Here is a 14,017-nt window from a genome sequence, read left to right on the forward strand (position 1 = left end):
GTTGTCCAGGGACACGATCAGACCCAACAGACAGGTTATAATATATGGCACAGCAGGACACAATTAGACCCAACAAACAGGTTATAAAATATGCAGCATATCATAAAGTTTAACAGTTGCTTGGCAGTAGGTGATGCTAGGGACACTCCTCAAGTCATTGAACAATGTATCTAGCGGGTGTTGCCCTCTTTGAAAAACAAATAGATGACGCTAACTGCTGGAAAACATTTCTATTGCTGGCACGATGGCTTCCAGCTCTGCTTCCAGTTATGAATAGCGAATACAAGCTAACTACATTGCTAACGTTGTCCCATACAAATGGATGGCTAAACTTAGCTTGCTACAATTATAATAACCATTTATCAAAGGTTTCTCTACAACATTCCAGTGAAAACACATTATACAACAGCTATGCTACAGAAACTTACATTTACATTGCTGCTGTGTGCTAGAGTAAGCCACTGCTGTGAGCTAGAGTAAGCCACTGCTGTGTAAGCCACTGCTGTGTGCTAGAGTAAGCCACTGCTGTGTGCTAGAGTAAGCCACTGCTGTGTGCTAGAGTAAGCCACTGCTGTGTGCTAGAGTAAGCCACTGCTGTGTGCTAGAGTAAGCCACTGCTGTGTGCTAGAGTAAGCCACTGCTGTTATGTTTTTTTTTTTTTTTTTAAATCATTTTTGGAATGTTGGAAATCACCTGTTTCATTTGGAAACTGGAAATGTTTCACATTCTGCTCCAAAATGGCCTGTTGTTTAAAACACTCCATGATACCAATCATATGTTCTAGACTATCAGTTCCCACAGCAGCAAAACATACGCCTAAACAGGACAGTCCTACCACAATGCCTGGCTGTGGGGATGGTACATTTCACATATCAACATTGTTATGAATTTAATTCAATAGAAATAGGTCTGCGACCCTAAGATTGGGAAATGCAGATCTAGTCTGTGCACTGACACCTGCATTTAGATGGTCTGTTTATTTGCTACAATAGGGGTGGAGATCACAATAATTGTTTCATGTTTTCTGCACTGCAGACTGACATTCTGTTTTGAAATAGATTTCTTTTGTGTGTGCTTGTGTACGCCTTTAGGCTTGGTACTGTATGCCAATTTGAACTGGCTAGAATTTTTACAAATATCAGAACATGTCAGAACCACCAAAGTGCCTGAATCTAGCCCCAGACTCCTGAATCAGCCCCAGACTCCTGAATCAGCCCCAGACTCCTGGGGTTTAAATTCAGAATGTAACTTTGTCAGGCACATTGTCCTCTCAATCGTATACATGGCTAGATTATCACTCCCTTCTGTCTTATTCATGATCATGTTTTGTACTTCAAATGGACGAGTGTCACTCCAATCCTCCTGGACATTTTCTAGATTGCCATTTACCTTGAATAAGCGAATCATGTTTGACATTATGGTTAAAACATCTCCTGTATGACCTAGCTCCTCAAAAACCTAAACTAGTGATCAAGTATTTGCTATGTAAGTAGAACTGCAAATGAAGGGGAGGGGCCTACTGAGTGCTGTGCAATGTGCATTAATACTTTTTGAACAATGGTTTTATTTATTTATTTAATGAACAATTTTTTTGTCCTTTCTGTTACCAAGTATATCTCATCAAGTGGTATAATTGTTTCAAATTGAGGTTCAAGACTAACAAGATATACTATATTACGTTGTTGCCAAACTACTCAACATTTTATTGGCCCATTACTCGCCATACCTGGATCCTTGCTGTATGCTAATTGACTGGATCCAAGCTGCTAATCGCTATTTATCAACCTGAATTGAGACATAGCCCAGGTCAAGGTCCATTCTCTTACCATATTTTTGTGAAAAGCTACTCATTTTGCCATAGGCCAAATTGACATTTGATATCACAGATGTAAACAAATCCCAATAGATGGGGTATAACGGGTTGATGGGGTTTAATGTATGCATAGTTCCCTATATAGGTTTTGAGAAATATGCTGTATAATGTCTTCCAGCCAGGCAAGGAGACATGTGATTCCAGTCTGAGGGCAGAAGAGGATGAAGTCACGCAGAGTATTTTGACCAAGCCATCAGACTTTGGGCGGGTAATTCAATTGTTCTTTTAAATCTCTTCAAGTTGTCCATTCTTTGAACATACATTGAATGGAAAGTATTGATGCCTTTTGTAAAAGGTGAATCCATGTGAAGACTAACGGCATGCGCAGGTTTGTTTAATATTTTCAGAAGAAAATGTTCCTTTTTCTTTGTTACTGTAAAGTGGTGCAAGAAAGGAAATCCTGTGGATATAATAATAATAATTGTCAGACTTTATTCGACCCACAACCCAACTCAACAACAATCATTTGATGGTATTAAAATATCATTAGTTTAATTTGAGTGTAAATAAACTGTAAATACAGTGGTCCTGAGATATTGTTTAAAAATAAAAAAAAATAAAAAAAACAGTTTCTGGCCAAGTCTTTTGAGCTCTGAACATTGTAGACGCTGGTGTTGGATACACATAGGTGATTAAAACATTCATCATTACCAAGCAGAAGAGGTAATTTCTACTTTCTATGGACATCAACATTTTCGGATGGAAATCTGTTTTCCAGGCTACTTTCATTCCTTTCCGCAATAGCATAGCATAACAGTACTCTGTGTTGATGTGAAAAAATTATTGAAATTAATTTTTGGCTTTGGACAAAACTGTCTGGTTAAGCTGAAAAATCGGACATGTGTTGTTTTTTAATGTTCCACCTCTTCTGTCTTTGATCCGTCCACATTCAGCCACTGGACTCTGCCGCCTCATCATGCGTAAACAGTAAAGCCAACACTACAATGACAACTTTGCTTGAAACCAAATCCAAAGCTGGCAGGGAGGAGGAGAAAGTCAATGAATTGGAGGATCTTAGGTCTCAGATGAAGGAGGTGCTGTTGACTGTAGAGTTACTGAAGGCCCAGCAAATGTAAGGACACATTAATCAGCTAATACCCTAAGTCTCTCTCTCTCTCTCGCTCGCTCGCTCGCTCGCTCTCTCTCTGTAGTGGCAGTCAAAATTCACAATATTTGTATCCCTAAAGAAATTCTGGTGATGTGATAAAAACATGTCAATGAAACAGTCAAAACTAAATCTTTAAATTGTACACAGGTATGCAAATACATTTTGGTCAACTAGCCACAGTGGCTGGTGTATGTTGAAATATTACCAGCCGCTCAATTCTTTTTTTTAACCAGACATATTTTGAAATATGTTTTAAATACTATTTTGAATATTTCAAATGATATCCATTAATTCCATTATATCTATCGAAAGGATTATTGGAACATAATTTACTTATGGAACCATAATCCACTGATGACAGGGAAGACATAGTTACTGTGTAACTTGATCATTTTAAACTCAAAATCACTTGAATTTGTATTAGTAACATTTTGACTGACTGAATGATCAACAGTCTTGTCGGTTAAACATTGTTATTATTATTACTCCTGTGTCTCTTTCCTCAGGAGAGAACTTGCTGAACTGAGAAATGATTTGGAGGATGAGCGTTCAAAGCGAATGGCCCTACAGGTAATTACATTAAAGTTAGACCAGAATAGCCCAGCCCAATGTATCTTTTTAAAGCACTTCTAAAGCAGAAGTGTATTTATCAGTAAGGGGAAACCGGTGGAAGAGAGTTTTTATATTTGTATTCCTTTCAGTGTAGGTGAAGGTTTTAGGCCGGCGGTATTATTCCATGTTCAGTGACAGAGGACAGGTTGAAGAATTCATTGAGAATTCATTGTTAAGGCTATAAATACAATTGGGTAATGAAATGGTGATCCTTGCAGTTTGGGCTTTTTCCACGCATAAGGTGGCCTTTGACTGTGTATGAAATTGCTATTTCGGAGGTGGAGAAATCATAAATAAGGCAGCTGGGAAATGGCTTGAGGTGCCATGTTGTCCAAGTACTGTAGCATTGTATGGAAAAGGAATTTTGGGCCAATCTTGGTGGAGGTTCAAATGTGCCAAGACCAGCCTGGAGATGTGTATGATCCAGCAGTCAAGGAGAAGTGGAATCCAGGAGAAGCAGTTCACCGTGCACAAGGTGCATTACAGCATAGGGATCTCAATGGCGGGTACAGATGGGAAGAGCAGGGTTTGGGTTAGGTGAAAGATGGGCTAAGGCTCCATTGACACAGAGGAGGCACGTTCTGTCTGGGTGTAAAAGTAGCTTGACCAGGGTCACTACACGTGGAGACAATCAGGTGCAAAAGTCGTTAGCGTCTTTGTTTATTCTTAAACTAAGTTGAGGTAAACTCTGTCAGTTAATGGACAGGAGGATTGATTTAGTGCAGAGGGGCAGAACAGTGGACACCAGGCACGTGCAAACACTACTGGCATATGGGGCTAGGATGCATCACACTACTGGCATATGGGGCTAGGATGGCACGTACCAAATGCATCACATGCTGAACTGATTGCCCATCTCACTTTCACTTGCTGCATTCGCTCCAGTATCACCCAGTCAGAGCACATTTGGCCCCTATACAACCTCAATTAGATCAAAGTGAAATGTGTTGCAGTGGAAGCTTACTGTTACTACCAAGTTCGATACACCAAAGTATGACACGATTTCCTGTTTGGCGGTTTTGTCGAAAAAGAGATGTCATGGTTATTACATCTAAGACTTAGGATAAGGAATTGGTGATTATCCCAGTGATTGTACCTTACATTCCTCCCAAGGTAATTCATTTAGGTTAGCCAACCCCATTCAGTCACTACATTTCCCATTTGGCGAAATGCTTAATTTCCCAAACAAATGTTTCTAGTTTTGTTCTAGCACACCACATATGTCATAGAATTATAGAAACCTAAGTTGTGATGAAAATGTAGTCTGTTTCTTTTTGTGGAGATGTAATTCTGAATTCTTGTTCTATACCCACACATTAGATTGAGATAGACAAATTAAAGAAGATGATGCAGTCAACATGAAGCTGAAGATCAATGGTGTGGGGAGTGCCCCACTACATGGACGTCATGCATTAAGACCTGCCACAGAAGAGGAGAAAGTTACCATTCTTACACCCCTTTACTCCCCGCTCTATTTCACCTTATGGTTATAGTTTTGCACATAATTATTGTAATTTAAATAGAAGAAATTGTAATGGAAACATATGTATATGGGTTCGTTTGCCAACATAAGTTCCTGAGGCCTTACATTACTACTGTGCTGAAAGAATGCCTGACCATTGCTTTCAAATACTACTGACTCTGTATAAAGTGATGGGACATTATTTTGCTTGTTCCTTATTTTTATAAGGTAGTTATTTTAAATATATATATTTTCAGGACCAATGTATTCACCTTTTCTTGAGAGATGATTTATATGACTTGTGCAGTGATTACATATTTCATTGCAGTTTTTAAAGGGAGATGCTCTTCATTTTTTTTATTTAGTTTCCCTAACATTCCTGTAAAGGGTATCACTCTTGTGCCTATGATTCTTTTTCCAAGTCATAATACTGGGAGATGGCATATATCTAATTGCACAAACCAATGGCATGGTAAATATTTGTGGCTAATAGATATGCAACCATGTTAAATATACATAGATTTTCACAAATCATTGAACCATTCAAGAACAAATCTGATATGGAATTCCCAAAGAAAGCCTTCATTTTGATGTCAAGGTTTCTTCAGAAAAGGAACACCACGTGTTCATGAAGACCAGCAGTCATGTTTTCTTGAATCCCCCTTCAGTGTTGTAGCTCAGGATAAATCAAAGCATCCTGTCATTTGGACTCAGATCCAGTAAAGGCCTAATCATGTATTTTATTGGTTGTGGTGGGTGTGTTGATTAGTGTTTGCTTTTAAGTCTACATCTCGTTTTTCATCTTTTTTGCCGGTTCCGATTTTACCAAGTCTTGTATTTTTAAAATGTTTTCTACATCTGAGTGTTTCTGGGATTTAGACAAGAACATGGGAGTGTGGCGACTGGAATACCGAACAAGTTGTTTGAGATATGAATGTGTGGTGTTCACTGAAGAGAAAAAAAACAGCCTTTATGCAAGAGAGCGTTTGTGCGCAGCTCCTCGGTGATGCTATGGTGTCTGGGAGCAAGTAGTACATCCTTAGTCATGTGTGTAGGGTGACAGGATTATCTAATGGTTTACATGGCCCGAAAAGGTAACCTTAATGTGGATTGAACTTTTGTGTCAATCACCAACAGATCATTCATTACAATTACCACATGCACAATGCAGTTTACCCTAATGCTATTGTCCTACAGCATAGGTCTTATAATTGACTGGACCACACTGAGTAGCTCTTGTAGCTCTGAGTAGCTCAAGTGTTCCAGTAGGCCTTTTGTGACTTTCTGCAACCTGCCTTGTTCTTTCAAGAGCTACTCACAATCGCCATTTACAAATGTCTTATTAACCTCCAGGAAAATAGCTCTTTTAAAGTACACTAGTGTGTGTATTTCTCATACCTCTAAGGAGAGATTGAAGCATAAAGAATTCCAGATCAGGTACCTTAAAGGGGTGTAAGCATGTGTATGAGGACTTTGCACTTTTGGAATGAGCCTTGTCTGTGGCTTAGAAATCGTCTCAAGCAATAAGAAACATTATCAATCGTGTTTTTACCATCTTTAGGCCTATTGTGATATGTACATTGTCAAAACATTCTTCATGTGTTGTCATTTGGCAAAGCATATTCTTTTTCAATTCTAAACTCAATGAAATTCTACTCTGCAAATTATTTCTGCAATTGATCTTTATATGCACTGTACATTTGCAGGAGGGAACAGATTTTTCAAACTGAATAAATATTACTTTTATTTACTCTCATTATGGTTTGTTTCTCTTATTCGTATTGTCTTTGCTTTTAAAGGTTTTTTGTGAAATGTCATCTACTTTTTATGCATCTTTGCCTAGGATAGCCATCATACATCTTCTTTACCTACCTCTTTACCCAACATTTACTCTAGATCATCCGTGGAGAATGTGGAGTGTGAACATCCGTCAGCCTTTCAAGCAGTACGCCTCTGTGGCTGAGGTAGATGAAGAGGGATGTTTAAAGCAACACTTCATTTGTTGAATTCAGTCTGGTTTTCGTCTCTAATTCGAATTATCCAGTGTAACCTAGAGAGAGAGCCAAAGGAGACTTCATTGTGTTCTAGCCCAGCAGCTCACTCAGTCATCTATATACAGTACCAGTCAAAAGTTTGGACACACCTTTAATTTTTGTGTTAAGTGTTTTCTTTACTTTTATTATTTTCTACATTGTAGATTAATACTGAAGACATTTAAACTACGAAAGAACACATATGGAATGATGTACTAAACAAAAAAAGTGTTATTTACCATGTAGAAAATAATAAAAGTAAAGAAAAAACTTCTTAAAAAATTAGAAGGTGTGTCCAAACTTTTGACTGGTACTGTAGTATATGGTTAGAATGATTAGACTTCCAAAGTCCAAAGCAACAAATCAATTCCACTGCAACCATTCCACATGCATTTCATACCGACCTGGTTTACTGATCAATCAATGTGGTCACCACCATGTTGGATGGGGGTTATTTAGCCAATCAGGATAGGAAAGCATTCGATGCTAAGTAAATTATAAAGTGCAGCATTGGTAATAAAGGAGTTGGAAGAATGAATGGGTCCGAGTTTATAAGGATTGGCAATATTTAATAATCCAATGCATCTTATATACATTTTTTTCAGTCCATTCTTCAAATGCTTATGAAAGATTGATTTGCTTTTACTCCATGTTGTATGCATGGGAGTGCAAGGATAATGGTCTGTCAGATGACTGTTATACACACATACACACAAGCTCTTCAGCATATATCAAAGTATCATTTTTCCTCCAAAGACTCTTCCTGGCAGCCCTGCACTTCAATGAAAATGCTGGCCATCAGCTGGTGTCACAAGCTTTTAATGGAAATCCCATAAAGTAAATCTATGTGCATACAGCCAATATACAACAAGCAGACTGGAGAAATAATATAATTGGATTATAAAAAACAATACAATCATTTGTCTTTGACAAGGTTTTTCAGGACCCTGACCCATATCGGGATAAGGTGCTGAAGCTCTCTGTCCAGTTTGACAAATCAGACAAGCTGGAAATGATAGCCAGTTTCATGTCATGGTACAATCAAGGGTAGGTCTGAACCCCATGTGCCTTCCTTGAGCGTCAGGGAGCTCTCAGCGTATCCGCAGACCTCGCAGGAGGGCAGTAACGCTCAGATTCTCTGGCCCAGAAAGATGATGGCTTCAAATGATGATGGCTTCAAAAGTTTCTGGAGGCCAAAGACCTGTAACAGCTGAGCAAAGTTTACATTGTATTCAGAGAACAATAAATGGCGACACACATTGTATAATGTGTGCATCTTTTTTTCTGGCGTAGCTACTGTTATTTGTCTTTTTTGTATTTATTACCTATAAACAATCAGCTCTACTGTACTAGCCGATACATTGAATAACTATGTTAAAAAAGCTCTGTGGCATTCAATATTTCTGACAATAAAAGTCTATATACATTTTGTGTGCTTTCAGTGTTCAGTATGTAACATGTTAACAATTGACACATTTAAGATGAGCAGTAAACAGAGTAAGACAGGGAACAGCAATTTGTTGTTTTTTCTTCCTTAGTCTTATTTGTGGTGGCAACTCAGGGAAGCTGCCTTGGCCCCCTTCTCTATTCTATTTTTGTAAATGACATGCCATATGTATTAAAAAATGCAGGAATGGGGATTTATGCGGATGACACGACTATGTATGTATCGTCAGAGAGCATTGAACATGTTAATGAGGTGCTTCAACTAGAGTTAAAGCTGGTTTCTGAATGGATCATGGAAAATAAGCTGAAGTTGAATGTCTTAAAAACTAAATGCATGGTAATAGGTTCTAAATATGCTCTCAGGACAGTAAAGAAATGAAGCCTCTCTTTAAAGGGTGCTGCTATGGAACAGGTTAAAGAAGTCAAACTGTTGGGTGTCACTATTGACGAAACACTGTCATGGTCCACTCAGATTAATAATACAGTGGTGAGAATGATTAATGGTATCTATGCCATTAGAAGGAGTCCTCATCTGCTAACTAACACAACAATTAGACTAGTCATACAATCTGTAGATCTGTCAAATCTGGACTACTGTCCTGTTATTTGGTCTAGTCTAGTGCATCAAAGCAAGAACTCAGTAAACTTCAGCTTGCTCAGAACAGAGCGGCAAGACTAGCACTTCACTGCTCTGTTAGGAGTAGTGTGGATGTTATGCATGCCAGGCTGTCATGGATGAGGGTGGATGAAAGACTGGCATGTAGCCTTATTCTGTTTTTAAATAATGTGTATTCCTCACAGAAACCTGTCAGTTTGTCTTTACAGCTATCACCTGCAAATGAGAGACATGGTTATAATACTAGACAGGCACTAAGTGGTCACTTTACTTTTCCTCTACCCAGAACCAATGCACCTAAGAAAACAGTAATGTACAGAGCCATTGCATACTGGAATGTGCTCCCCTCATATGTGACTCTAACAAGAAATAAATGTGATTTCAAAAGGAAACTTCAGGGGGCAGTAGTGAGAAAGGAAATTATAGTAGATTAGATTATTATTTTAGGTATTTAAGGGATTTTAGGTATCATTTTACTTTTAATGTAAATGTTGTTTTCTAAGTCTGTGTTTTTGTGATAATTGATCATGCTGTACTGCATTTTATGTATTTATATTGTATTGTAATATTTTGTGCCTGGACCCCAGGAAGAATAGTCTCCACCATGGTGTAGACTAATGGGGATCCTTAATAAACAATAAATAAACAACTCATATGCATAACGAAATGTACTGCTGTATTGCCCTTAGACGTAAAGGCCAATAAATAGTCTGCTCTGTAGCTGTTGAATGCTTCTGTAGCGAGAACACATTCAAGCACACAGGTTTGAGGCCGAGATGATCAACCATGCATGCTGGTTGGTTCTGAAGCTGCATAGTCTTGTAACCAGGGGCGTCGTTAGGCCTATTTTAGGGGGGCTGAAGCCCCCCTAAAATGTTCTTCAGCCCCCCCAAATCATGTGGCATTATTGGCTTAAAAAAAAAAATTAAAATAAAAAAAATGTAACTATTGTTTCTCACACGGACAAGTTATTTATAACTCTAACATGCTACTTATGTGCGTGCGTTCTGGTTTGTATGTTTACTCCCCCTTCAAATTATAATCCAATAGCCTTTCATCATACTTTACGATATAAACCCCGGGCACTAGTACCGTCTCTCGTCAACGACAGCCAGTATTATAGACAAGGAGTTCAAAGTAAATGATGCACGGAGTGGAATTGTAAGTACAAGAAGTTACAGAATGTGGCTATCTGTAGTTGTTAACGAGTGTTACCTGCTTTAGGTTTACTTGATATGAGGCAAATGAAAGCGAATATTGTAGTGGGCTATGTTAAAACTAAGCTAGCTTGCTACTTTGTTAGAAACTGTCACCAGTTAGCAAGAGTGTGAACGAGCGAATTCGAAATACAAGAAATAACTATTGACATCTCTCTATTCTTTGCATTGATATATCTCTCTAGTATTTCAAAACAATATTATCAGTCCCTATAGAATGTTGTTATTTATAATCAGTTAATGCTAGTGAAAACTAAATGTCATAGTGTCCCTCATAACGCTATTGTACCGGTATATCATCCAATTCATTGACCAGATGGATATAAGAACATTCTTTAGGAGAGGTGGCAGCTCCGCCCAGTCAGATGAGAGAGAGAAGCAGGAGATTGACAGGGCTGAAGGAGCCGGTGTGATGGAGGTTAGTGGTCTACAGTTGTAGAAGGAAATGAGTGGAGTTTTTTTTATTTTTCTTCTACTGTGGTAGAAATGTATAGGCATTTGTTGTCAGGCCTAGGCTACTCCAAGGGTTAGCCTAAACTAGATTATTACATGATATTTTTATGCCAAGTCATAAAATTGGCTTTTGGATTTCGATCAGTTAATGTTTCAATGTTTGAACTTATCTTAAAGGGTCATGCAGAAGGAGAAGCTAAGGCAGAGTCAGAGAGAGGAAGAGACAGACCAAGCAGCTGCAGCAACTAATGATTTAGGTGAAAAAGACAGGGCCCAGACAGGTTAAGCTGAAGAGCTACCCACAGGACAGCTTTGGTGCTCAGAACAGGTCATTTCACCACAGCTGGTATATTTGTGTTGTCAAATTTCACTATGACCCTGTCATTTTGTCTCTTGTGTCATCATATACTGAATACAAGCAAAACTACAGAGCAAAATCACACTCTTTCTGATTAAACCAATCTATGAACTGTCTGAAACAATGGATATCCGCGGCCCCAAATGGGCCTTAAAAAAATAAAATTGCCGCGCGCAAACATGCCACTCCCCTTGGGGCTAAGCCCCCCCTTTCTTTGAATCCTAGAAACGCCCCTGCTTGTAACCTTTAACATTTGAAAGGGTAAGTGACATTGAATATATAACAGATGATGATATAATTACATGTATATAATTACAATTGCATAATTACAATGTCATCCACAAACAATTACACTACATTATACAAACTACACCTTTATCAGGAAAGAGATTCAAAAAGTGACAACATTGCAGGTGAAGGCTATTTGAATGCTGTGTTACTATTAAAGTCATGCAATGATTTAATGAGAACAACATGTTTAAACCCTGTAATAAATTGAAGTAAACATACATTACAATGAGTTATATGTACACCCTCTCCTTGGCCCATTACTGTTGTCAGATAAAAACGCTGGCTGTAACTTAAACGTTACACCTTGAGATTTACTGGTGTAGCAGGCATAACTTAATGACGTTTGCATTATTTGCATTTACTTGAACTCCAAAAACCTAGTTTTCACAACCAGTAACTTACATAAACGCACTGTATTTGTTAGATATTCGTACCTAAAAATTGACATAATTGACTCACTAGCATTGGGCTGTCTTGGAACGTTACATACACCTTGAACGTTACATACACCTTGAACTTGAACACAATTTCATTTCAATATATATCCCCTCTGTTAGTTCTGTTCCTACTAATGCTCTTGTATTATGATGATGATGAGCCTTTACATTGTGTAACTTGAATGGCCACTGCAAAACTTGGTTGTCCATAATCCATTTTGTTACCATTTTGGAGTTCGGCTCACAATCATTGCCCTGCTGAAAGATGCATTGACGCTTCAGCCTCCTGGCTGATGTCTCAAAATATCCACATAATTCTCCTTGTGATAATAATAATAATAATACTTTAATTTTATATAGCGCTTTTCTAGGTACTCAAAGCCCCTTCTCCATGAATGATGCCACCAAGTATCACTAGCCCATAACATGATGCTCCGATCCCTGTGCTTTATGGTTGGGATGGTGTTCTTTGGGTTAAAAGCCTTATCCTTCTTCCTCCACGCATAACATTGATCATTATGGCCAAGCCGTATTCTTTTTGTTTCATCTGACCAGAGAACATTCCTCCAAAATGCAAGATCACAGTGCTCATCTGCACCCTTTAGTCTAGCTTTTTTATGCTAGTTTTAGAGTATTGGCTTCCTCCCTGTAGAAGCATCCATTCAGGCTCATGACAAGCAAAAGGACACTGGGGGTGTTTCTTAAAGTCAAGGACTGATCCTTGACGGCTGCATTTCAAGGATGCTACGTTGTTTGTTCTCTGAATGCTAGGAAGGAGTCTTGCGTAGCCTCTGACGGACCCGACTTGGAAGGACTCAGAAGGACCCGTCTTACCATGGAATCATCCTTGACTTTGAGAATCACCCTGAAGGGGTCTGAAGGGAGGCCCTAAAATACGCCTATGGATACACCACCAATTGACTCCCAATAACGACAGTTAGGCAATCTGAAGCTGCTGAAGTCATGGCATCAGTTTCCGGATGCTTCCAGGCTGTTTAAAGGCACAGTGAACATGGTGTATGTAAACGTTTAACCCACTAGAATTCTGATGTTGTGAATTAAAAGCGGATCAAATCCATCTGTCCAGGAAAAAAGTAATTTTCCTATAGTTGATCACAGTAGATACCCTAAATGACTTGCCAAAAGTTATTTATGCGAACATGCAATCTCTGAAGTGATTTTTTTAGCACCAGTAGGAGCTCAAGTCGAACTCCGCTGGCAAAGGGCTGCTGGGTTCAACCCTAGATGGCTCAAACCCAATGTTCTCTAAGTACTATGAGGTCAACGACGAAATCAAGTGATTTAAATCAGGCATTCAACATTCACCCTTGTTTTGTTTCCATTTCCCCAATGTCAAAATCCTAAATCTTTAATCTCCAGGTCCACATCTCCCATCTTCAATTTTGAACACGCATCACATTTTACACATTAGTTGCTCAGTAGGTAAGTGGGTAAATAATTTGATTTCAACCCAAAGGTTCAGGCTTCAAGCCCCACTTCTGCCATTGCACATCTTGCCCCAAATGGTGGATCACAGACTTCCTGTCTGACCGGAGGCTGACCCCCGGACCATCAGCACCGGTTCCCCTCAAGGCTGCGTTTCCCCTCTACTCTTCTCCCTGTACACCAACAACTGCACCTCCAGTCATCAGTCCGTCAAGCTCCTCAAGTTCGCGGACGACACCACCCTCATTGGGCTCATCTCTGGTGGGGATGAGTCCGCTTACAGGTGGGAGATTGATCATTTGGTGACCTGGTGTGGACAGAACAACCTGGAGCTCAACGCTCTGAAAACAGTGGAGATGGTTGTAGATTTTAGAAAGAACCCAGCCCCGTCCACCCCCATCACCCTGAGTGACTCCTCAGTCGACAGTGTGGAGTCCATCCGCTTCCCGAGCACCATCATCTCCCAGGACTTCAAGTGGGAGCTGAACATCATCTCCCTCACCAAAAAACCACATCAGAGAATGTACTTCCTGCGGCAGCTGAAGAAGTTCAACCTGCCAAGGACAATGATGGTGAACTTCTACACCTCCATCATTGAGTCCATCCTCACCTCCTCCATCATCATCTGGTACGCTGCTGCCACTGCCCAGGACAAAAGCAGACTG

At 39.3% G+C, this 14,017-nt stretch overlaps 1 protein-coding gene across 1 annotated transcript in view; it reads left to right on the plus strand.

Moving 5' to 3' along the window:
• Window positions 1-6,811, plus strand: part of LOC105900088 (CD2-associated protein) — a 40,047-nt gene extending 33,236 nt beyond the window's left edge. The window contains exons 14-17 of the mRNA XM_012827341.3: window positions 1,992-2,081; window positions 2,767-2,945; window positions 3,488-3,551; window positions 4,914-6,811. Of these exons, the coding sequence (XP_012682795.1) occupies window positions 1,992-2,081; window positions 2,767-2,945; window positions 3,488-3,551; window positions 4,914-4,955 (375 nt within the window). The 3' untranslated portion in view covers window positions 4,956-6,811. The remainder of the gene's footprint in view (window positions 1-1,991; window positions 2,082-2,766; window positions 2,946-3,487; window positions 3,552-4,913) is intronic.
• Window positions 6,812-14,017: the final 7,206 nt, after the last annotated feature.

The sequence above is a fragment of the Clupea harengus genome, chromosome 15 (assembly GCF_900700415.2).
Source record: "Clupea harengus chromosome 15, Ch_v2.0.2, whole genome shotgun sequence".
NCBI lineage: Eukaryota > Metazoa > Chordata > Actinopteri > Clupeiformes > Clupeidae > Clupea > Clupea harengus.